The sequence below is a fragment of the Jaculus jaculus genome, chromosome 5 (assembly GCF_020740685.1).
Source record: "Jaculus jaculus isolate mJacJac1 chromosome 5, mJacJac1.mat.Y.cur, whole genome shotgun sequence".
In the NCBI taxonomy this organism is placed as follows: domain Eukaryota; kingdom Metazoa; phylum Chordata; class Mammalia; order Rodentia; family Dipodidae; genus Jaculus; species Jaculus jaculus.
Genome location: NC_059106.1, coordinates 69,647,749 through 69,673,829, shown reverse-complemented (window position 1 = coordinate 69,673,829; position 26,081 = coordinate 69,647,749). Strand labels below are relative to the sequence as shown.

The following is a 26,081-nucleotide window of genomic DNA, read 5'->3' as shown; positions in this document are numbered from 1 at the left end:
AAAAAAAAAAACACCAAAATATTACAAAAATTATGAAGCTGTATTTTAAATTGGGGCTAGATGAAGTCTCCGCAGTAGTATACAGGATTGTTAATCTTGGTGTGTATGGGCTGGTGTTGCTAAGCAGCTTTCTCAGGATGCAGTATCAGTAGTCTTGTTTGTAAATTTTTATTTATTTATTTATTTATTTATTTATTTATTTATTTATTTTTGAGAGAAAGGTGTGAGGGTGAGGGGAAATGGGCTCATTAGGGCTTCCAGTCACTGTGGACAACCTCCAGACCTATGCACCACCTTGTGCATCTGGCTTATGTGGGTACTGGGGAATTGAACGTGTGTCCTAAGGCTTCACAGGCAAGCGCTTTAATGGCTTAAGTCATCTCTCCAGTCCCATTCTTTTTGTTTTGTGAGTTTAGAGAGACTTTTTTAGATTAAGAGAAGGATAGAATATGAAGAGTTCCTGCTCATGAGAAGGCAGGAGGCAGTAAGTAAAGCCCAAGCAGTCTTTTTCTGAGATATTTTAAAACCTTTTGTTTATTTGAGAAAAAGAGGCAGAGAATGGCATGCCAAGGCCTCCAGCCATTGCAAATGAACTCCAGATGTATGTGCCTCCCTGTGTATCTGGCTTACGTGGGTCTTGGTGAATCAAACCAGGATCCTTTGACTTTGCAGACAAATTCCTTAACTAAGCCATCTTCTGCAGTCCTTTTGTTGTTGTTGTTTTGAGGTGAAGTCTCACTCTTGCCCAGGCTGACCTGGAATTCATTCTGTAGTCTCAGGATGGCCTCACACTCACAGCAATCCTCCTACCTGTTCCTTCTGAATGCTGGGATTAAAGGTGTGCTTCACCACACCGGCTGAGACATTTTTTTTTCTTTTTAGTTATTACTTTAAAAAAAAAATTGTTTGAGAGTGACAGAGAGAAAAAGGCAGATAGATAGAAAATGGGTGCACCAGGGCCTCCAGCCACTGCAAAAAACAAAACAAACAAACAAAAAAACTTCAGATGCACTTGGGAGGCAGAGGTAGGAGAATCACCGTGAGTTCCAGGTCAGCCTATGCTAAAGGGAAACCCTACCTCGAAAAAACAAAAATGACCCAAAAAAGTGCATTTATTTATTTACACATGTGTGTTTATGTATATGTCAGGGCCTATTGTCTCTGCAGATGAAGAACAAACATTTATCCCATTTTCTGCATCTGATATAGGGGGGTAGCTTGGGAATTGAACCTGTGCTGGCAGGCTTTAACTGCTGAGCCATCTTCCCAGTCTCTAGGATGGTTTGTTTGGTTTGTTTTGTTTTTTTGAGGCAGGGTCTCACACTAGCCCAAGCTGTCCTGGAATTCACTATGTAGTCTCAGTCTGGCTTCAAACTCATGTGATCCTCCTACCTCTGCCTCCAGAGTGCTGGGATTAAAGGTGTACATCACCTCGCCTGGTCACCTGGCCTGATACTTAGTTTTTTGAGAAATGGTCTCACTGGGGTTACACTGGCCTAGAACTCTTACTGGCATGCCCCACTGGATGTATCTGGATGAGCATATTTTGTTTTGTTTGTTTTCTAAGTGGGGCCTCACTGTAGCCTAGGCTGACTTGGAACTCACAACTTTCCCCCTACCTCTGCCTCCCAAGTGCTGGGATTAACATTACCATGCCCAGCCTTGAACCATTTTGCTTGGGGCTCATGTGGGTGGCTGGGAAATGGAACCCAAACCAGCAGGCTTTGTTAGGCAAGTGCCTTTAACCCCCTGAGCTATATTTTCAGCCTCCAAAGTTTTGTTCTGTTGGTTCTCTTAGTATTATATTTTAGACATTACACTTTGCAAAAATTTGTCTTAATTGAGTTCTATTTACTTTTTTCAGTTCTGTTGACCAAACCCTTGATTTCATCCATGTTTGGCTAGTGCTCTATTACCAAGCTACATATATCCCCAGCTTGAGTTTGGGGAGATGGCTCAGCTGTTAAAGGTGCTTGCTTCCATATATCTCCAGCCCCTGAAAGCTTCTACTGCCTTCCTAAGAAGGTTGGAAGCAGAGGATTAAGTTTCTTGCAATTTAAACAAATGGGGCTAGAGAGATGGCTTAGTGGTTAAGGCTCTTGCCTATGATGCCTAAGGACCCAGGTTCAATTCCCCAGGACCCACATAAGCCAGATGCACAAGGTGGCTCATGTGTTTGGAGTTTGCTTGAAGGGGTAGGAGCCCTTTCATGCCCATTCTCTCTCTCTCTTTCTCTGCTTCTAATAAATAAATAAAAATAACTAAAATGTCCATATGAAGTGCCTTGGTCCTGAAACTACAGAGAAGTATAGGTAGTTCAGTCCTCATACTGCTTTGCCCAGAAGGTATAATGATGTATAGACCAGACAGGGACTTGGGAATACAGCTCAGTGGTACAGAACTTGCGTTAGGGTCTCACTCTATCCTAGGATGACCTGGAATTCACTATGGAGTCTCAGGCTTACTTTGAACTCACACTGATCCTCCTACCTCAGCCTCCAGACTGCTGGGATTTAAGGTGTGTGTCACCATGCCTGGCATGTGTGCTTGTATATGTAGTGTCATGTGTGTATTTGGTATGTGCCTGTGCTTTGTGTGCATATGGAAGCCAGAGGAAAGTATCACTGAAGCCAGAGGTGCCATTTTTAGTCAAACTGACTGATCAGTGAGCCCTCACAGTTCCTGGGTCTCTGCTCCCTCAGGACTGGGGTTGCAGTTTGTGTGTGTGTGTGTGTGTCTCCACACTGAGCTGTTTACATGGGTGCTGAGGGATCCAACTCAGGCCCCCTCAGGTCTTGAGGGCAAGTGCTCCTTCTTAACTACAAACTGTAGCCCTGTCCTTTAACCAGCATCTTTAGCAGTATTTACTCCAAGCCTGCTTCACAGGAAGAAACCCATTGGTTTGGAACTGGAGGATTTTTTTGCATAAGATACTAAAATGAAAGAACCGCCATTAAGTGATGAATGTGACAAGAGTGTGCCACCACAGCTGGGTCAGTGTGATGGAGTTAAGACAGAACCCAACAATGCTCAAGTAAGTATTTTCTTTTTTTCTAAAACACCATTTTATTAGGAATTTTAGTTAGAAGCTAGCTTATTGGTTAAAAAACTTAAGTCCCTAGGGCTGGAGAGATGGCTTAGTAGTTAAGGCATTTGCCTGCAAAGCCAAAGGATCCTGGTTTGATTCTCCAGGACCCACATAAGCCAGGTGCACAAGGGAGTGCATGCGTCGTGGAGTTGGTTTGCAGTGGCTGGCAGCCCTGGCACACCAGTTCTCAAATAAATAATAAATAAAATATTTTAAAAGTACTTAAGTCCTTACCTTTTCCAATAATATACAAGGTATTTGGTGTTAAGTACCAGTTATATGTAAGTAAGAAATTTGAAAGAATAGACAGGTTGGAGATGGGCTTTGGATAAGCAAAGGGACTGCTTAGAGTGCTGTGGACCTAGCTGAGGACAAGTCTACATTTTCATTTCTCTTAACTGGGAAGAATACAGATAACTTGGCTGTGTTTTGATGGTACTGCCTCTGATAAAGTAGTACAGTTAATACTATTTCAAGTTATTAAAAGTTTTGGGGACACTTGGTGTGGTGGCGCATGCCTTTAATCTCACCACTTGGGAGGCAGAGGAAGGAGGATTGCTGTGGGTTCGATGCCACACTGAGACTACGTAGTGAATTCCAGGTCAGCCTGAGGTAGGGTGAGAACCTACCTCGAAAAACCAAAAGAAAAAAAAACACGTTTTGGGGGCTAGAGAGATGCTTAGCAGTTAAGGTACTTGCCTGTCAATTACACTGTCTGGAGGCCCTGGCATGCCAATCCTTTCTCATTCTTGTTCTCTCAAATAAATAAATAAATAAAAATAATTTTAAAAAAAGCTATTCCCAGCATGGTGGCGCACGCCTTTATTCCCCGCATTCAGGAGGCAGAGGTAGGAGGATTGCCATGTGTTCAAGGCCACCCTGAGACTGCATAGTGAATTCCAGGTCAGCCTGAGCTAGAGTGAAACCCTACCTTGAAAAAAAAAAAAAAGAAAAGAAAAGTGTGTGTGTGTATAAAAACTTTTGGGAGCCAGATGTGGTGATGTGGTGTGGTGCACACCTTTAAATCCAGCACTTGGGAGTTCCAGGTCACACTGGGCTAGAGCAGAGCAAGATCCTACCTCAAAAAACAAAATAAAGTTTTGGGCTGGGAAATGGCTTAGCAGATTAAATGTGCTTGCTTGCAAAACCTGCCAGCTGGGATTCAGTTCCCCAGCACCCACATAAGGCCAGACACAAAAGGTAGACCATACACCTGGCATTCATTTATGGTGCAAGAGACCCTAACACACGTGCAAATATAAATAAATAAATAAGTTTTTAAGTTGAGAGAGGCAGAGACAGAGAGAATAGTTGTGCCAGATCCTCCAGCCATTGCAAACGAACTCCAGACACATGCACCACCTTACGTGTCTGGCTTACATAGGTACTTGGGAATCAAACCTGGATCCTTAGGCTTCACAGGCAAATACCTTGAGTGCTAAGTCATTTCCCCAGCCCCCCAATTTTTTTTGTGCCATTCTACATCGAAATTGTTTTGTTTTTTTGGTTTTGTTTTGAAGTAGGGTCTCACTGTAGCCCAGGCTGACCTGCAATTCACTATGTAGTCTCAGGGTGGCCTTGAACTCACAGCAATCCTCTTACCTCTTCCTCTCGAGTGCTTGGGATAGAAGGTGTGCGCCACTATGCCCAGTTTGTTTTTTTTTTTAACTTATTTGAGAGAGAGAGAATGAGCATGTCAGAGCCTCCAGCCACTGCAAATGAACTCCAGATACGCGCACCACTTTGTGCATCTGGATTTACATGGGTACCAGGGAATCAAACTCCCATCATTAGCATTTACAGACAAGTGCCGTAACTGCTAAGCCCTTTTTTTTTGTTTGTCTTTGATGCAAAGTCTCAGTCTAGCTCAAGCTGATCTAGAGTTTGCTTTGTAGCCTGTACTAACCTCGAACTTAAGGCCATCCTCCTACCTTACCTTCCAGACTTCTGGGACTATGCATGAGTCACCATGCCCAATTCTCAAAATTAGTTTTGTAGTTTGTTTGTTTGAGAGAGAAAGTGCGTGCCAGGGTCTCTAGCCACTGCAAACAAACTCTAGATACATGTGCTACCTTGTGCATTTGGTTTACTTGGGTCCTGGGAGATTGAACGTGGGTCCTTTGGCTTTGTAGATAAGCACCTTAACCACTAAGACACCTCTCCAGCCCTGTGTTGTTGTGTTGTTTGTTTTTAAAAATATATTTTATTTATTTATTTGAGAGAGACAGAGGTAGAGAAAGAACACGCCAGGGCCTTCAGCCACTGCAAACCAGCTTGTGCATCTGGCTTCTGTAGGTATTGGAGAATCAAGCCAGGATCTTTGGCTTTGGCATGCAAAAACCTTAACTGCTAAGCCATCTCTCCAGCCCCTAGTTTTGTATTTTAATATATTTTGAGGCGGTGATTTGTTGTTGTTATTGTTTTGAGGTAGGGTCTCACTCTAGCCCTGGCTGACCTGGAATATATAGTTTTAGCAGTCCTCCTACCTCTGCTTCCCAAGTCTTGGGATTAAAGGCATGTACCACCATGCCTGACTCTGTGATGGTGATTTTTGTTTTTGGACAGAGAGAGAGAGAGAGAATGGGCACACCAGGGCCTCCAGTCACTGCAGACGAACTCCAGACTCTGGCTAATGTGGGTCCTGGGGAATCGAACCTGGGTCCTTTGGCTTTGCAGGCAAATGCCTTAACCATTAGGCCATCCCTCCAGCCCTGTGGTGGTGATTTTTGAAGCTGATATTTGTCCATACTCACTTCTGAGCTATTACTCCAGCCTCTGTTTTGTGTTTGTTTTGAGATAGTCTTCTCAGTATTTGATGTGTAGCCCAAGCTGGCCTCAAACTTGTGGGAGTCCTCCTGTCAGCCTCCCCCAAGTGTTGAAGTTACAGGCACTACCAATTTTGGCAAAGGCAGTTTCAATTGGCATGATGGTGAACTTCCTTTTACCTAATCCTTACACACAAAAGGTACCTTGAAGCCATGTGTGGAGTTAGAAATCTGTATATAACCCTGGCCTTTGGGGCTTGTAAGCAGGAGGAGGAGCTCATTGTCAGGCTGGAGAGATGGTTCAGTAGTTAGAGGTACTTGGTTGCAAAGCATGACAGCCTGGGTTCATTTCCCTGGTTATGTTTAGGGGTCAGGAGGCCCTGACATGCCCTTTCTCTCCCCTCTCCCAAATAATTTTTTGGTTTTTCAAGAGTCTCAGTGTAGCCTAGGCTGACCTGGATTCACTATAGGGCTCAGGGTAGCCTTGAACTCACAGCGATACTCCTACCTCTGCTTCCCTAGTACTGGGTTTAAAGGTGTATGCCACCATGCCCAATTCAAATAAATATTTTAAAAAAACAAGCTGGTGTTGGGCTGGAGAGATGACTCAGCAATTGAAGCGCTTTCCTGCAATGCCAGAGAACCCAGGTTTAATTCTCTAGTACTCACATAAATCCAGATGCACAAGGTGGCTCATGCGTTTGGAATTCATTTGCAGTGGTTAGAGGCCCTGGCAGCCCTATTCTCTCCCTCTCTTTCTCTCTATCTTCCTCTCCCTCTCTTCCTCAAACAGATAAATAAAAAATATGTGTGTATGTGTATACTTTAATATATTTTATTTATTTGAGAGAGAGAGAATGGGCGCCCCAAGGCCTCCAGCAACTGTAAACGAACTTCAGACACATGTGCCCCCTTGTGCATCTGGATTCACATGGGTCCTGGAGAGTTGAACCAGGATTGTTTGGCTTTGCAGGCAAGCACCTTAACTGGTTAGCTATCTCTCCAGCCCAATATATGTATTTTTAAATTGTTGTTGATGGGCATGATGGCCAACACCTTTAATTTCAGGACTCAGGAGGTAGAGGTAGGAGGATCACTGTGAGTTTGAGGTTACCTTGAGACTATATATCCAGGTCAGCCTGGGCTAGAGCAAGCTTTACTGAGTTTGGCATGGTGGCACATGTCTTTAATCCCAGCACTTGGGAGGCAGAGATAAGAGGATTGTCATAAATTGGAGACTCCACCCTGAGACTCCATAGTGAATTCCAGGTCAGCCTGAGCTACAGGGAGACCTTATCATGAAAAACCAAAAAAATAAAAGAAAACAAATAAAATAAACCGGTGTTATTAGCCACAGGGGTCAACAAAAGAAAAAAATGCTAATGTAGGGCTGGAGTAATGGCTTAGCAGTTAAGGGGTTTGCCTACAAAGCCAGAGGACCCATGTTCGATTCTCTAGGACCCACGTTAGCCAGATGCACAAGGGGTTGTATGTGTCTGGACTTCGTTTGCAGTGGCTGGAGACCGTGGCATGCCCATTCTCTCTCTCTGTCTTCCTCTTGCTATGTTAAATAAATAAAAACACAATGTTAAAAATTTTTTAATGCTGCCAGGCATTGTGGCACACACCTTTAATCCCAGCACTCAGAAGGCAGAGGTAGGAGGATCACAGTGAGTTCAAGGCCACCCTGAGACTACATAATTAATTCCAGGTCAGCCTGGACCAGAATGAGACCCTACCTTGAAAAAAAAAAAAAAACTAATATATATACTTTGGTGTTCAAGTCAGTTATACAATTTATTTCTTTATTTATTCATTTGAGGAAGTATAGGCAGACCAGGGCCTCTTGGCACTATAAACGAACTCCAGGTATCTGGCTTTATGTGAGTATTGGAAAGTTGAACCCAGTGAGGCAGGCTTTGCAAGTGAGCACCTTTAACCTCTGAGATCTATGGGCCTGTAATGCAATTTTTTGTTTGTTTGTTTTTGGTTTTCAAGGTAGGGTTTCACTGTAGCTCAGGCTGACCTGGAATTGACTATGTAGTCTCAGGGTGGCCTCAAACTCATGGCAGTCCTCCTACCTCTGCCTCCCCTAGTGCTGGGATTAAAGGTATGAGCCACCATGCCTGCCATTATACAATTTACTAAACATACTATTATCTCTTTCTGATGAAAGGTTGATTATTTTAAGTATATTGTATATGTTTTCAATTCTGTCTTTTAGGAATATTGTCAAGCCCAACAGCCCAGAACTCAAGAGAATGAGCTGAAAAGAAACACTACATTTTCAGACAGCGGTAATAGAATTATGTTAATTATGTTAATGACCAATAAAATAGCCAACTTATTCTCCTTCTTTTTTTTTAATCTTTTTTAATTTTTATTTATTTATTTGAGAGCGACAGACACAGAGAGAAAGACAGATAGAGGGAGAGAGAGAGAATGGGCACGCCAGGGCTTCCAGCCTCTGCAACCGAACTCCAGACGCGTGCGCCCCCTTGTGCATCTGGCTAACGTGGGACCTGGGGAACCGAGCCTCAAACCGGGGTCCTTAGGCTTCACAGGCAAGCGCTTAACCGCTAAGCCACCTCTCCAGCCCCTTATTCTCCTTCTTAAAAATGCCTTTGGGGGCTGGAGAGGTGGCTTAGCAGTTAAGGCACTTGCCTACAAAGCCTAAGGACCCAGGTTCGATTCCCTAGAACCCACATAAGCCAGATGCACAAGGTAGTACATGCGCCTGGAGTTCATTTACAGTGGCTGGAAGCCCTGGCATTCCCATTCTATCTGCCTCTTTCTCCCCAAATAATTATATATTTTCTTTAAAAATGCCTTTGGGGCTCAAGAGATAGCCTAGCAGTTAAAGCCCTTGCTTGTGAATCCTAAGGACCCATGTTAGACTCCCTAGATCCCACATTATTCAGACACACAGAGTGACACATGCACAAAGTTGCATATGCGCACAAGGTGGCAATTGTGTCTGGAGTTCAGTTACAATGGCTGGAGGCCCTAGTGCACTAATTCTCTCCCTCTCATTAAGAAAAGGTGTGGCAGGGGGGTTGGACCTGGAGAGATGGCTTAGCAATTAAGGTATTTGCCTGCAAAGCCTGAGGATGCAGGTTCAATTCCCCAGGACCCATGTAAGCCAGATGCATAAGGTGGCACATGCACCTGGAGTTGATTTCCACAGGCTGGAGGCCCTGGCATTCCCAGTCAGTCTCTCTCTAATAAACAATAATTTAAAAAAATAAAAAGAAAGGCCAGTCTGTTGAGCTTGCCTCACAAAATCTATGCTTTTGCCAGTCTGTTGGGCTTGCCTCAAAAAAAAGAAAATGCTTTTGGCCAGACATGGTGGTGCAAACCTTTAATTCTAGCACTCAGGAGGCAAAGGTAGGAGGATCTCTGAGTTTGAAGCCACCCTGAGACTACTTAGTGAATTCCAGGTCAGCCCCCCCAAAAAAGAAATGCCTCCAATGTTACATCATTGGGAGTTGGGTTTCATGTCTGGAAGTAACCTCTAAAAGTAAAATGAAGTCATGCATACCTAGTGAAAATTCTCTTCTATTTTATTCAACTTTTTGTAGCATCATCTGGCATGAAGAAAAAGTTTCCTTCAGATTCGGCCACTGCTGTTCAAGTTTCCTGTTTGGGTTGTAAAAAAGTTCTCCAGAAAGGACAAACTGCTTATCAGAGGAAAACCTCGGCCGAACTGTTCTGCTCCATCCTGTGCATCGAAGACTCCATGATGTCTGCCAGCTCTCTGAGACCTGCAAAGAGAACCTGCTTCAGCTGCTCCAAGTGTGTAATGCTACACAGTGCCTTTGCGTTCATGCCTAGATCTTGGCCAGAGTCTTGGTTGTGATTTTCTATAGTTTCACTTTCTCTAAAATTATGTTACCTTGGTGAAAAGAATTTGCTTCCAATTTCAGTTCCTTTAATAGGTCATTCAGAAGTAGTTTTTGTCCTGTTTTGTTGTGGTGGTTGTTTTTAATTTCTAATTAATTTATTTGCATATATGTGTATAACTGTGGTTATTACAGGGTCTCTAGCTGCTATAAATGAATGCCTGTTGGACTTACCCTGGGTGCTGGGGAATTGAGCCCAAACCATCCTGCTTTGTAAGCCACAGAGCCATCTCCCCAGCCCAGGTGTTTGTTTTTTTTTTTTTTTTTTTCCTTTGGTTTTTCGAGGCAGGGTCTCACTCTGGCTCAGACTGACCTGGAATTCACTATGTAGTCTCAGGGTGGCCTCAAACTCACGGCGATCCTCCTACCTCTGCCTCCCGAGTGCTGGGATTAAAGGCGTGCGCCACCACGCCTGGCTAGTTTTGTTTTTTTTTTTCAAATTTTTATTAACAACTTCCATGATTATAAAAAATATCCTATGATAATACACTCCCTCCCCCCCCCACTTTCCCCTTTGAAACTCCATTCGCCATCATATCCCCTCCCCATCTCAATCAGTCTCTCTTTTATTTTGAAGACATCATCTGTCCCTCCTCTTATGATGGTCTTGTGTAGGAACTGTCAGGCACTGTGATGTCATAGATATCCAGGCCATTTTGTGTCTGGGGGGAGCACGTTGTAAGGAGTCCTACCCTTCCTTTGGCTGTTACATTCTTTCTGCCACCTCTTCTGCAGTAGACCCTGAGTTTTGGAAGGTATGATAGAGATTTTGCAGTGCTGAGCACTCCTGTCACTTCTTTCCAGCACTATGATGCCTTCTGAACCATCCCAAGGTCACTGCCATCTGTAAAGAGAAGATTCTCTACTAAAAGTAAGACTAGCATTTTTATAAGGGTATGAAAATTAAAAGAAGTGCTTACTGGGCAGTTTGATAAGCATAATATATACATTTAGCCAGACAACAGCAGACGTTACACCCCTAGGGCTCATGACTACCCTTGTTTTAAGTTTTCAGTATCAGGGATGTATTCCCTCCCATGGAGCAGGCCTCCAGTCCAATTAGAGGGCAGTTGGTTTCCACCATGACAGGTGTGCCACTATTGCACCTGTTGGCTCATTTGGCCTGGCTGGCCAAATATAAGGCTTGCAGTATCCACTGTTGAGTATCTTCACTGGGAATTTTTCTCCCATTGAACTGCATGCAGAATGCCCAGCCCAGTTTTTATTCTTTTTTTTAAATTTAATTTTATTTTTTTGGTTTTTCAAGGTAGGGTCTCACTCTGGTCCAGGCTGACCGGGAATTAACTCTGTAGTCTCAGGGTGGCCTTGAACTCATGGCGATCCTCCTACCTCTGCCTCCCAAGTGCTGGGATTAAAGGCGTGCGCCACCACGCCAGGCTCTTTTTTTTTATTATTTCAAATTTTTATTAACAACTTCCATGATTATAAAATATATCCCATGGTAATAACCTCCCTCCCACTTTCCCCTTTGAAACTCCATTCTCCATCATATCCCCTCCCCATCTCAATCAGTCTCACTTTTATTTTGATGTCATGATCTTTTCCTCCTCTTATGATGGTCTTGCGTACGTAGTGTCAGGCACTGTGAGGTCATGGATATCCAGGCCATTTTGTGTCTGGAGGAGCATGTTGTAAGGAGTTCTACTCTTCCTTTGGCTCTTACATTCTTTCCGTCACCTCTTCCACATTAGACCCTGAGCCTTGGAAGGTATGATAGAGATGTTACAGTACTGAGCACTCCGGTCACTTCTTTCCAGCACCATGATGCCTTCTGAGTCATCCCAAGGTCACTGCCATCTGAAGAGAAGATTCTCTACCAAAAGTGAGAGTAGCCATTAATATATGGGTATGAACATTAACAGAAGTGCTTACTGGGCAGTTTGATAAGCATACTATATACATTTAGCCAGACAGCAGCAGACGTTACACTCCTAGGGCTCATAACTAACTTTGTTTTAAGTTTTCAGTATCAGGGATGTATTCCTTCCCATGGAGCAGGCCTCCAGTCCAATTAGAGGGCAGTTGGTTTCCACCATGACAGATGTGCCACTATTGCACCTGTTGGCTTATTTGGCCTGGCTGGAAAATAAAAGGTTTGAAGTGTCCACTGTTGAGTATCTTCCCTGGTGATTTCTTGCTCTCCCATTGAACTGCATGCAGAATGCCAAGCCCAGTTTTTATTCTTGAGAGGTTTGCAGAAATCTGCATAGAAGGAGTGTTGTTTCCTCTTTCATTTTAAATAATGTTATTTCCTAAATTTACTGTTTTTTAAAACTTTTTAGCCAGTTGTGGTAGTATATGCCTTTGGTCCCTGCACTAGAGAGGTAGAAGCAGAAGGATTGCCTGGAGTTCAAGGCCAGCCTAAGACTACATAATGAAAACAAAAAAAAAAAGTTGCTTTTAGGACAGGTGTGTGGCACATGCCTTTAATCTAACCAGCATTTGGGAGGCAGAGGTAGGAGGATCACTGTGAGTTTGAGACCAGCCTGAGATCACATAGTGAAATCCAGGTTACCCTGAGCTAGAGTGAGACCCTACCTTGACAAACCAAAAGAAAAAAAATATTGTTTTTTTGTTTGTTTGTTTTTGAGAGAAGCTCTTGCTCAGCCAGGATGACTTGGATTTCACTATGTGATCTCAAGCTGGTCTCAAACTCACAGTGATCCTCCTACCTCTGCCTCCCAAATGCTGGTTAGATTAAAGGCATGTGCCACACACCTGTCCTAAAAACAACTTTTTTGTTTAGTTTTCTGAGGTAAGGTCTCACTGTAGCTTAGGCTGACCTAGAATTCACTATGTAGTCTCCGGGTGGCCTTGAACTCATGGTGATCCTCTTACCTCTGCCTCCCAAGTGCTAGGATTAAAGGGGTGCACCACCATGCATGACTCCTAAAAACAACTTTTTATTGACAGTCTCCATACCTGTACATAGTGTACCCTGATCATAATCCACCACCCTCCTTTGCCCCTACCCAACTGCCCTGTCCTGAACCCCTTCTTCTAAGTAACACATTTACTTTCTTTTTACTGCTTTTCTTTTTAATTTTTTTTTTTCTTTCTTTGTTTTGAGTCTCATGAACATCCTGTGTAGCAGAGGCTGACCTTGAATCCTTGGACTCATGATCCACCTCCCAAATTCTCAGATTACAAGCATTTGCCACCAAGCCCAGCTTTTCCTACTCTTTCCATTTGGTATTCTTTATATGTGGCTTATTGATATCCCAATTCTATTCTAGTAATTAATTATATGGGGGAACGGTATTAAAAAATCAGTCATGAAGCCGGGCATAGTGCCACATGCCTTTAATCACAGCACTCAGGAGGCAGAGGTAGGAGGATTGCCATGAGTTCGAGGCCACCCTGGGGCAACAAAATGAATTCCAGGTCAGCCTGAGCTAAAATAAGACCCAACCTCAAAAAACAACAAAATAATCAGTCATGAGGTGGGTGTGGAGGCTACCCTGAGATTACATAGTGAATTCTAGGCCATTCTGAGCTAGAGTGAAACCCTGCCTTGAAAAATGAAAAACGATGGTTTAGTGGTTAAGGCATTTGTCTGTGAAGCCTAAGGACCCAAGTTCAATTCCCCAGAACCCACATAAGTCAGATGCACATAGTGGTACATGCATCTGGAGTTCATTTGCAGTGGCTAAAGGCTCTGGCATACTCATTCTCTCTCCTCACTCTTTCTCTCAAATAAATAAATAATTTTTAAAAAGAAAAAAATACAGTCATGTAGGCTACCTAAGAGGCAGAAGTAGGAGAATCGCTGTGAGTTTGAGGCCAGCCTGGAACTGTTTCAGGTCAGCCTGGACTAGAATGATTCCCTACCTTGAAATCCACCCCTAAAAATAATCAGTTTTGTAACTAATTATGTATCTTCCAAAATATAGAATATATTTCTCTTATAATGATGAATGAAGTTAATTCTTCTGAAAGTTGAAAATCAGGCATGCTGGCTTCTACCTTTAATCCTAGACTAGGGAGGCAGAGACAGAGTGCTTGCTGTAGGTTCAGGCCAGCCTGGGCTACAAACAACATCAGACTGTATCTTTTAAAAAAGGAAGGGGTGCTTAAAAAAATAAACAAAGGGAGAGGCTGGGTATGGTGATACATACCTTTAATTCCAGCACTGGAATGCTGAGATGGGCGATTCGCAGTGAGTTCAAAGCCACCCTGAGATTACAGAGTGAATTCCAGGCTAACCTGGACTAGAGTGAGACTACTTACAAAAAAGGAAGAAAGAAGAGTTGATGGCTGTAGATGACCATACATGTATATGAGTGATCTTTCAAAGGTTTCTGTAAATTGGTAATTAGATCAGTGACATTTTGTCATTTAAAATACAAAAGTGAGGTAATTTTGAGTTGTAAGTATATTCATAAATGCTCATGCCAAGTCTGGTATTGTAGTACATGCCTGTAATCCTGACACTCTGGATCCTGAGCTTAAAAGATGGCAACACAGAGACCAACCTGGGCTAAAGAGGAAGTTCCAGGTCAAGCTGACATACAGTGTGACCCTTATGCAGAAAAATAAAAATCAAGTTAATCCCAGCTGAGATAGAAGATTTGCTGTGAGTTCAAGGCCAGCCTTGACTACAGAGTGAGTTTCAGCATAGTCTGCGCAAGAGTGAGACCCTGCTCGTAAAAACCAAAACAGGGCTGGAGAGATGGCTTAGCGGTTAAGCGCTTGTCTGTGAAGCCTAAGGACCCCGGTTCGAGGCTCGGTTCCCCAGGTCCCACGTTAGCCAGATGCACAAGGGGGCGCACGCGTCTGGAGTTCGTTTGCAGAGGCTGGAAGCCCTGGCGCGCCCATTCTCTCTCTCTCCCTCTATCTGTCCTTCTCTCTGTGTCTGTCACTCTCAAATAAATAAATAAAAATTAAAAAAAAAAAAACAGCTTAAAAACCAAAACAAACAACAAAACAGTGCCATCACCAAAAAAAAAAAAAAAAAAAAAAAAAAGCTAGTGCCAAATTAAAACCGTAGTTCACCAGATTTGCTTCTAAATTTAATACATTTCTTTCAAAGGATAGCTTACCTCAGAATCTGATTCCCATTCTTTGAATTTTGCCTTTCCATTTACAGTAACGTTTTGCTTCTCAGAGTGAGATTTGAGTGGCAGCATCATCTGAGAGCTTGTTAGATACGTGTTGACCCATGTGATTGATGTATATGCTAAGGTTTGAGAACCAGTAGGAACTTTGTTTCCTAGTATTTCTGTCTGCTTTGTTAAATGTATGGGAGAACTATGAGCATTAAATGTGTAAGTGCCCAGAGCACTTGGAGAGTATGATGAGTACTGAGTGTGACCTGTCACTAGTTATTTCCCTGAGGCACACGCCCTTTCGTGGCTTGCCTCGGTTTCTCATGCACTGCAGCTTCAAGTCTGATTCCCTGGAACTCTTCTTTTTCAAGCCGGGTGTGGTGTCCCACGCCTTCAATCCCAGCACTCGGGAGGCAGAGGTAGGAGGATCACCGTGAGTTCGAGGCCACCCTGAGACTACATAGTGAATCCCAGGTCAGCCTGGGCTAAAGTGAGACCCTACCTCAAAAAAAAAAAAAACCAAAAAAACTTTATTTTTCAGTCCTTTAGTCCTATACAGTGTCTTTTGTCTGTTTTTCTTTTTTGCTTTGTTCTATATTACATTCTCTTCAGCCTGCTTTCTTTCTCTCCAGACTCATAAAACTGGAAAGAAAGGGACCTTAGAAATGATCCAATCCAAACCTTTTCTTTAGGTTTTAAAGACACTGAAGCCTTGAGAAGTAAAGGTGTCACGTTGCTATGTTTGGAGTGCACTCACTACATTTTTTCAGCAGCAACTTCATTACCACATGTCACAGACAGATTGCCAAAGGCTGAAGCAGGAAAGAATTTTGTGTGTAAGTTGTTCTTTTAAGACATAGAATTCCAGTATGAGCAAACATGTAAGACATCTTACTTCCTCTAGAAAAAAAGACTTTTATTAAAACTGATAGGTTTGGGGCTGAAGAAATGGCGTAGCAGTTAAGGCACTTGCCTGCAAAGCCGAAGGACCCAAATTCAGTTCCCCAATACCCACATAAAGCCAGATGTACTAGGTGGTACATACATCTGGAGTTGGTTTACTATGGCTAGAGGCCCTACTGTGACTATTCTCTCTCAAATAAATAAATAAAAATTTATTATTGTTATTATTATTTTGGTTTTTCAAGATAGGGTCTTACTCTGGTCCAGGCTGGCCTAGAATTAACTATGTAGTTTCAGGGTGGCCTTGAACTCTTGGCAATCCTACCTCTGCCTCCCAAGTGCTGGGATTAAAGGCATACACCACCACGCCTGGCTAAAATATATTTTTTTTTAATGATAGGTTGGGTTGGAAAAATGGTTCAGTGTTTAAAGGCACTTGTGCAAAGCCTGACAGCTCTGGTTTGATTCCCCACTATCTGCAAAAGCCAGATTCAAAGTGGTATGTGCATCAGGACATCAGGAGTTTGTTTGCCATGGCAAGAGGCCCTGCTGCACGCATTCTCATTCATTCATATTCTCTGTCTCGTTCTGCTTGCAAATAAATAATTTTTTACATGATAGTTTGAGGGCTAGAGAGATGTGTTAGAGATTAAAGTGCTTGCCTGTGAAGCCTAAGGACCCAGGTTCAATTCCCCAGTACCCATGTAAACCAGTTGCACAAAGTAGTGCATGCATCTGGAATTCGATTACAGTAGCTGGAGGCCCTGACAAACCCATTTTCTCTCTACCCCTCTCTCTCTCTCTCAGATATGGTAGAAAAAAAAAATGATGTATTGAAGCTGGGCACGGTGGTGCCCCCCTTTAATTTCAGCACTCCGGAGGCAGAGGTAGGAGGATCGCCATGAGTTAGAGGCCACCCTGAGACTACATAGTGAATTCCAGGTCAGCCTGAGCTAGAGTGAAACCCTACCCTGGTGTACCAATTCTCTTTCTTTCTTGCATTAAGAAAAAAAAAAGTTTTTTGTTTTTTGTTTTGGTTTTCCGAGGTAGGATCTCATGCTATGTCAGGCCAACCTGGAATTCACTATGTAGTCTCAAGGTGGCCTCAAATTCACCACGATCTACCTACCTCTGCCTCCCTAGTGTTGGGATTAAAGGTGTGCACCACAGTGCTCATGAGTTCTTAGGCATCACAGGCAATCACCTTTACTACTAAGTTATCTCTCTAGCCTGACATTTAAAATTTTATTACAAAGGAGTTTTTTGTTTTGTTTTGTTTTGTTTTTCGAGGTAGGGTTTCACTCTAGCCCAGGCTGACCTGGAATTGACTATGTAGTCTCAGGGTGGCCTCGAACTCATGGTGATCCTCCTACCTCTGCCTCCCGAGTGCTGGGATTAAAGGCATGCGCCACCATGCCTGGCTAGGATTTGTTTTTGAGAACTATTTATTTATGAAGTATTTCAGGCTTGGGAGATGATTCAATGAATAAAGGTCTTGCCTCTCGAGGAGTTCATATCTCCAGGACCTGTGTAGAGCTGGATGCATAGCAGAAGCATCTATAACCCAAACACACATCAGGAGGGAGGTGGAAACTGCAGTCTCCCAAAGCTTAGGGGCAGCTAGCCTGGAGAACGCAGCAGTGAGCCTCAAACAAGATGGAAGGTAAGGACCCACACCAGCGTTGTTTTCTGACCTTCACAAACAGCATGGTATGCTCACACTCACCCTCACACATGATATACACATCAAAAAAAGTATTTTTGGCTGGTCTTGGTGGCACACTCCTTTAATTCCAACACTCAGGAAGCTGAGGTAGGAGCAAAGCTGTGCATTTAAAGTCAGCCTGTACTAGAGTGAGACCCTACCTCAAAGAAAACAATAAATATGCCAGGTGTGATGGCACTTCCTTCAGTCCCAACACTCCAAAGGCAGAGGTAGGAGGATCGCTACGAGGTCAAGGTCACCCTGAGAGTACATAGTGAATTCCAGTTCAGCCTGGGCTAGTGTAAGACCCTACCTCGACAAACCAAAAAAAAAAAAAAAAAATTGTGCCCCAAGCCAGGCATGGTAGCACATGCCTTTAATCCTCACATTTGGGAAGTGAAGGCAAGAGAATCAGAAATTTAAGGTTATCCTCAGCTATGTGGACTACATGAGACCCTGTCTCAATAGCCCCTTCCCCCAAAGAGAAAAAAGGGATGTGCCACGTATATCTACCTACTCTCATGCCTTCTTGCTTTTTGTTTGCTTTTCAAGGTAGGGTTTCGCTCTAGCCCAGGCTGACCTGGAATTTACTATGTAGTCTCAGGGTGGCCTTGAACTCATGGTGATCCTACCTCTACCTCGAGTGCTGGGTGGCCTCGGGACTCATGGTAATCTTTCTACCTCTGCCTCCTGAGTGCTGGGATTAAAGGTGTGCCCCAACATGTCCAGCTATAAATGCTTTTTAAAAGAATGAGGGCATGCAGAGATAGCTTAGCAGTTTAAAGCACTTGCCTACAAAGCCTAAGGACCTAAGTTTGATGCCCCAGAACCCACGTAAGCCAGATATACAAAGTGGCACGTGTATCTGGAGTTTGTTTGCAGTGGCTAGCAGCCCTGACATGCCCATTCTCTCTCATACTCTCTTCCTCTCTCTCTGATAAGTAAAAATAAAAAAAATTATTAAAATATTTATTCTTTAAAAAAAATTTTCAATTTAATCCCCAGTACTCAGGAGGATCTCTGTGATTTTGAAGTCAGCCTGGAAATACAGCGTGAGTTCCAGGTCAGCCTGGGTATGAGAGATTACCTAGAAGAAAAACTAAAAATTAGTTGCTTGTTTGAGGTAGGGTCTCACTCTCACTCAGGCTGATCTGGAATTTATGTAGTCTCAGAGTAACCTTGAACTCATGGTCATCCTCCTACCTCTGTCTCTTTTAAATGCTGGGATTAAAGATGTGCACCACCACGCCCAGCAGTTGCTTTTTTATACAACTATACAAAGTTATTAATGTTTCTTTGGCAGTGGAATATAACAAAATTTTCCCACTACATTAAAAATTAAGCCAGGCATGATGGTACAAATCTTTAATCCCAGCACTTGGGAGAAAGAAGTAGGAAGTAAGTTTGAGGCCAACTTGAAACTAATTCCAGGTCAGCCTGGGCTAGGGCAAACCCTACCTCAATCCCCTTCCCCCCGCAAAAGATAAAGTGCTAAATGGTGTCATTCTTTCTGCGTTTTTTGTTTTGTTTTGGTTTTTTTGGTTTTTCAAGCTAGGGTCTCACTGTAGTCCAGGCTGACCTGAAATTCACTACGTAGTCTCAGGGTGGCCTTGAACTCACGGCAGTCTTCCTACCTCTGCCTCCCAAATTCTGGTATTAAAGGTGTGTGCCACCATGCCCAGCCTGGTTTTTTTTTAAATTTATTTAAAAAAAAAGTTTTTTATTGACAACTTCCATAATTCTAGACAATAAACCATAATAACCCCCCACACACTTTTCCCTTCTCAACACCACTCTCCATCATATCCCCTTCCCCTCTCTATTAGTCTTTTATTTTGAAGTCATCATCTTTGCCTCCTATTAAGAGGGTCTTGTGTAGATATTACAAGGCATTGCAAGGTCATGTATATCCAGGCTATTTTGTGTATAGAAGTGTGCATTGTAAGCAGCACCCCCTTTCTTTGCTTTTCTTTCCACCACAATGGACCCTGAGCCTTGGAAGGTGTGATAGAGATATTTCAGTGCTGAACACTCCTCTGTCACGGGTGCCTTTTCAGTCATCTCAGAGGTCACCACCATCTGAAAAAGAGAAACTTCTCTAACCAAAAGTGAAAGTATCATTAACCTATGGTTTCTTTTTTTTGGGGGGGGCGGTTCTGAGGTAAGGTCTCATTCTATCCCAGGCTGACCTGGAATTCACTATGGAGTGGCCTTGCACTCACAGTGATCCTTCTACATCTGCCTCCTGAGCACTGGCATTAAAGGTGTGCATCACCACACCCAGCTTGCTTGCTCGCTCTCTCTCTCTCTCTTTCTCTCTTTCTCTCTCTCTCTCTCTCTCTCTTTAAAGTATTTTGTTTCAGAGAGAAAGAGGCCAATAGAATGGGTAGGCCATGGCCTCCAGCCACTGCAAAGGAACTCCAGACACATGTGCCACCTTGTGCTTGTGGCTTATGTGGATACTGCAGAATCAAACCTGGTTCTTTGGCTTCCTAGGCAAGCACCTTAACTGCTAAGCCATCTCTCCAGCTCTCCTCCCCCTCCTTGAATTTTTAATTTGTGTGTGTATATGTATGCACTAAAGTCTGTAGATGCTACAAACAAATGCCCATCTGGACTTATATAGGTGGCTGGGGAACTGAACCTACGCAGCTAGCAAGTATCTGACTGCTGAGACATCTCAGCTGCAGGTTTTGTTTTGTTTTTAGATTTTTTGTGTGTGAGAGAATTGGCACACCATAGCTTTCAGTTACTGCAGTTGAATTCCAAGTGTGTGTGCCCCCTTGTGCACATATGCGGCCTTGTGCCTTTGTGTCACTGTGTGTCTGGCTTACGTGGGACCTACAAAATTGAATATGAGTCTTTAGGCTTCATAGACAAGTGCCTTAACTGCTAAGCCATCTCTCCAGCCATTCGTTTTGTTAATTTATTTACATGTCTACACCAGGCCATGGTTTTTCTCTCTCAGTAGGGTCTCACTCTAGCCCAGGTTGACAAGTAACTCACTTGCTAGTTCCAAACTGGCCTCAAATTTACAGTGATAGTCCTAAATGCAGGGATTGAAGGCATGTATCACCATGCCTTTTTTTGTCTAATAAATAAAATTTTAATGGAGAATTGTTTTATGCAAGTATTCCAGTGTCTTCATTCAATTGCTAAATACAACAAATAAAATTTAAAATGGCCTGGCATGGTGGCACATACCTTTAATCCCAACTCTAGGAAGGCAGAGGTAGGAGGATAGCCATAAGTTCAAGGCCACCCTGAGATTACACAGTGAGTTCCAGGTTAGCCTGGGCTACCGTGAGACCCTACCTTGAAAAAAAAAAAAGTCCAGACCTTGATTATTCTATTAACAAACACTTGTTATTGTTTATTTTTAGAGAAATTTTTAATCTGAGAGATATGGTCAGTGTACAGTTGGAAGATAATCGCATAAGCAACAACTTTTGCAGCCAATCTTGCCTCTCGTCATATGAAGCAAAAAGGAAGCCATCTGGTTCCATATGTACTGACAGTACTTTGACCAAGTGCAGCAGGTGTCAGAAGATGGCCACTGTAAGTTGTGAATTACTGTCGATTTTATTTACTGTGTGTGGGGACATGGGGTTTTACTTGCATGTGTCGACATGGTGCTCCATGCACTTGCCTGAGGCAGGGGATGCTCTGCTGCTGCAGCTGGAGTCCCCTTCCATTGCTCTTGTACCCATTCTTGCTTGAACCAGAGATATGGGAGCTCACTACATTTTGCAAGCCCAGGCAGTTTCCTGGTCTCTGCTCTGCTTTGCAGGACTCGATTATAGGTGCATGTGACCATGCCCAGCTGTTTGGCTGGGTTGTGGAAATTCAGATGGATAGTATTTTTTTTTTTTATCGCTCTAGCCCAGGCTGACATGGAATCCATTATGTAGTCTCAGTGTAGCCTCAAACTCACACAGATCCTCCTACCTCTGCTTCCTGAGTGCTGGGATTAAAGGCATGCACTGGCATACCTGGTTTCAAACTGTTTAAGGCCCTCAGGTTTGTACTGAGACATCTTCCCAGGCCAAGTTGTAAAATACTTTTAATATTTAGAGGGATTCTAATGACTCTGCTAAAATATCAAGGGTTTTCATTGAATGTTTTTTTAAATCCTAGATTCAGTATGAAGTAAAATACAAGAATGTGAAGTATTGGCTTTGCAGTAATGCCTGCTTTTCAGATTTTCACTCTGCTAACAATTTCATCATGAATTGTTGTGAGAATTGTGGAGTTTATTGTTACACGAGCTTTAGCCTGTTCCACGTACTTCAGATGGAAGGACAGTCTCACAGTGTGGGCAGTACTAGGAGTGCGATAACAAATCAGCAGGTATGCAGACAGGTGAGGTGGCGCTCCTCCCATTAGTCTTCCAGCAGCTCTGTTTGGGGCAGATATGAGAATAGGATGTTTAGTGTCATCAGGAACAGTTTGGTTGATAAGTTTATGACAATAAAAGACTTGACAGTTTTTACTTATAAAAGAATTCATGATACCTGGGTGTGGTGGCCCACACTTTAATCCCAGCACTCGAGAGGCAGAGGTTGGAGAATCGCTGGGATTTATGTACCTAACTCTTTCACCTAAGCAGTATAAATGAATTTAAATCATGTATTTTCTTGACAGTTGAGGAAGAACCTATTATTTCTTCTATTTTTTTAAAAGTATCTATTTAGCCAGGTGTTGGTGGTCCATGCCTTTAATCCCAGCACTTGGTAGGCAGAGGTAGGAGAATCATAGTGAGTTCAAGGCCAGCCTAGACTACATAGTGAATTCCAAGTCAGCCTGAACTAGAGTGAGACCCTACCTTAAAAAAAAAAACAAGAAAAATATTATTGAGCTGGAGAGACGGCTTAGCGGTTAAGGCGCATGCCTGAGAAGCCTAAGGATCCCGGTTCAATTCTGCAGGTTCCATGTAAGCCAGATGCACATGGTGGCACATGCGTCTGGAATTCATTTGCAGTGGCTGGAGGCCCTTGTGTGCCCATTCTCACTCACTCTCCCTCTCTCTGTGTTAATAAATAAATAAAAATAGTTATTTATTTATTAGCGAGAGAATGGGTACACCAGGGCCTTCAACCACTGCAAATGAACTCCAGATACATCAGCTACCTTGTGCATCTATCTGAGTTATATGGGTACTGGGGAATCAAACCTGGGTCCTTTGGCTTTGCAGGCAAGTACCTTAACTGCTAAGCCGTTCCTCCCGCCCCTAAAGTGACCTTTTTTTTTTTTTTTTAACTTTTTTTGTTCATTTTTATTTATTTATTTATTTATTTATTTATTTGAGAGTGGCAGACAGAGAAAGAGGCAGATAGATAGAGAATGGTCGCGCCAGGGCCTCCAGCCACTGCAAAGGAACTCCAGATGCGTGTGCCCCCTTGTGCATCTGGCTAACGTGGGTCCTGGGGAATCCAGCCTCAAACCAGAGTCCTTAGGCTTCACAGGCAAGCGCTTAACTGCTAAACTATCTCTCCAGTCCTAAAGTGACCTTTTAAAAAATTTATTTGCAACCTTCAACCACTGTGGCGGTAGATTAGGGCCACCACTTGGGGAACCCATGGGAAGTACCTGCCGCCGCTGGTGCCGTGTGCTTCATTCCTGTGGGTTATGGCCGGCTCAGGTTTTATACAACTTTAAATAGACTTCTTGGAAGCTCTGCCAACCAGTTCAATGGCGTCATCTACTACTATGCCTGTAAGATTTCACTATGAAACAAAACATGTTGTTCTTAGCTGCTTGGGACTTCTCTCTTAGGAGAATGTGCAAGAGTGTCATGTTCTCTTACCCCAAGGTGTTCAACTAGATATAGCTTCACAGTCAATGGATCCAGAAGTTTTATTAATAAATCTGAAATTGATGAAGAACTAAAATTCTTGGACAAAGAATCTCTGAAGCCTTTATAAGCACAGGCTTTGACCATCACACCTCTCCAGTGCTCAGTTCTGCTAACCCTGAAAGCTCAACAGAAGACTGCTTGGCCCATCTCAGAGAAAGTGTCCCAGGAACTGAAAGAGCCTCTGCAAAAAGTGTTGCAAATGCTCCTTGGCCAGGCACTGTCTTTAATCTTGAGTCTTAACGAGGAAGAATGCCCTGGAATCATTGCAGAAAATAGCAATGACATTTATATCCTGTCTAGTGACAGCTCTGGACAAGTCAGTCCCTCAGAGTCTCCAACTGTGACAACTTCTTGGAAATCCGAAAGTCTGCCTGTCTCACTGTCTGCTAGTCAGAGTTAGCACACAGAAAGCCTCCCAGTGTCCCTCAGTCCTGAGTCCTGGCAGCAGATTGCAATGGATCCAGAAGAAGTCAAAGGCATAGACAGCAATGGAGTCAGAGAGAAAAGTGAGAACAACTCCTCTAACTCTGACATCGTGCACATGGAGAAGGAAGAGATCCCTGAGGGTGCCAAGGAGGCCTTGCAGCCCAGGGAGCTGCAGGAGCCAACCCCTGGAGCCCCTGCGCCCTTGCTTGCACAGATTTCTGCCCATCTTTGCTGGAGCCCAGGAAACCTGCTGCAGGGATGATTTCCCTTGAGGAAGCCAGTCCCACTCCCTCTGTGCTTGTGGAGCGTGGTGTGGAAGAGTCACAGGCAGCACCAGTGGGGCTTGCTGCCATGGAGGGAGTGAGCCACACTGCCCTGCGGAGTGGGGAGGAGGCCCTGGGCAGGAAGGCCACCCCTGTTGCAGGATCAAAAGCCATGCTGCCTGTTGAGGACAAGGCAGTACTGTTGTTTGGAGGGACTGCGGCTGTGGCCATCCTGGCAATGGCAGTGGCAGTCGGGATGGCACTTGCATTTGCAAAAAAGTAGAAGCTTTTAGAAGAAAAAGAAGACAAAATGTACCTAAGGCTTCCATTGTTGTATTAGCTAGAATTTGAGCTGTCAGCAACTAACTGGAAATTGTGGGACATGGGAAGCTTCCTGTTCAGCATGGCAATGTCATGACCCACCAGTAGGGCTTGAGGTACAGGGTCTGACTTACTGTGCATTCCAAGGATCTTGGTTCATACTAGATTGGGAGTGGTAAGAGAAAAGTTTCCCCATCTAGAACAAGGATTATCAACTCAGCACTGGACATTTCAGTAATTCCCTGTAGGAGACTCCTGTGACTTGTGCAGTGGTCAGCAACACCCTTTGACCTGCACCCACTAGGTGCCAGTAGCACCCTACTCCCAGTGAAGATAGCCAAAAATGTCTCCAACATTGCTAAATGTCCCATGTGGGCAAAATTCTCCCCTGTTGAGGACACTGCTGTAAGAGAGAGAGTTCACAGCATTGCATCTTGAGGAGTCATCCACAATGCAGTCTGCAAGTGGTCATCTCCTGGCTCCCCACCCCGTGGTGTGGTGCCGTCCTGCCCTGCACCCCCCTCAGGTCCTGCCCGCCCTGCAACAGCTCTCCCGGGTCTCCAGCCGTACTTCACCTCCACTGCCCAGCCCACCCCTGAACTTCTTCATGTCCACCTTCCACAGATGCTGCCTTTAGGAACTTTGGAAAGATGCATACATGGGTGGAGCATAGTGGTGCCCACCTATAATCCCTGCACTCTGGAATGGAGGCAGGAGGATTGCCACAAGTCTGAGGTCAGCCTGGTCTCCATAGAGAGTTTCAGGCAGCCAGAGCTAGATACTGAGACCATGTTCCTTCCCTTGCCCCCCAAAATGGTGACTACAAGAGACTTGGGGTTTCCTAAGCAGGCTACTACTGCAGTCATTTATCTTGTTTAGAAGCAAGAGGATGGCCAACGTGACCCATCCAAGCCGCTTCAAGCTCTTCTTGTTAGTGTCTACCCATTTGCTTAGGATGACTTGCCAGTGGCAACTCTGGTCACATGTTCTCACTGTCTATGTATAAGCCGGGCTAGTGTATTTTTTCCCATATCTGACCTCCATTTTCGGAGAGGTCAGTAACTTCTCTAGCCATGGGTTTATGGAAACTGTCGGATCAGCACCCTTGTTAAATGCATACTGTTGACTATCTTTTCATTGAATCCTAAGTATCACTGAAATAAAAAGTGGAAAAAAGAAGCTTAAATTTCAAGACTGAAGCTGCTGATGAAGCTCTGGTTTGCCCTTCAGCATTCAAGAGCAGAGACCTTGGCCTGAGCTCTTCTCAGAGAGGATGCCAGGTGGACAAGCCAGCGTGACTGCGGTCCAGTTCGCAGCTAGTGGAGACTCAGCAAAGTCTTTGGCCTGGTGGATCCCAACCCTCAAAAGTGTTGGAGCATGCCACCCTGCAAGGCACATGTGCTTGATAAGAAGTCATCTCAGATTTATCTTAGCTGTGTACTACTACTAATTAGGTCCTGAAGTTTATAATAAAAATACTTTTAACTACCCTGATACAAAAAAAAAAAAAATTGCAAGCAGAGACAGACATATACAATGTGTGCACCAGGGCCTCCAGCTACTGCAAATGACCTCCAGATGCATGTACCACCTTGTGCATCTGTCTTTACATGGGTATCGGGGATCAAACCAGTGGTGTTAGGCTTTTCAGGCAAGTGCCTTAACCGCAAAGCCATCTCTCCAGTCCTATTTATTTATTTTATTCTGTTTTCCTTTTTAATTTTTAAAAACGTATTTTTTTATTTTATTTCCAAATTTTTATTAACAACTTCCATGATTATA

The 26,081-nt window shown here is 43.7% G+C and overlaps 1 protein-coding gene and 1 pseudogene across 1 annotated transcript in view; both read left to right on the top strand.

The window, feature by feature from the left end:
• The window catches only part of Zmym1 (zinc finger MYM-type containing 1), a 37,003-nt gene that overhangs the window by 1,523 nt on the left and 9,399 nt on the right, over nt 1-26,081 (top strand). Inside the window, exons 2-6 of the mRNA XM_045148646.1 lie at nt 2,887-3,034; nt 8,078-8,150; nt 9,435-9,648; nt 20,816-20,990; nt 21,570-21,782. Coding sequence (XP_045004581.1) covers nt 2,939-3,034; nt 8,078-8,150; nt 9,435-9,648; nt 20,816-20,990; nt 21,570-21,782 — 771 coding nt within the window. The 5' untranslated portion in view covers nt 2,887-2,938. The remainder of the gene's footprint in view (nt 1-2,886; nt 3,035-8,077; nt 8,151-9,434; nt 9,649-20,815; nt 20,991-21,569; nt 21,783-26,081) is intronic.
• Nucleotides 23,124-23,633, top strand: LOC105944538 (annotated as a pseudogene).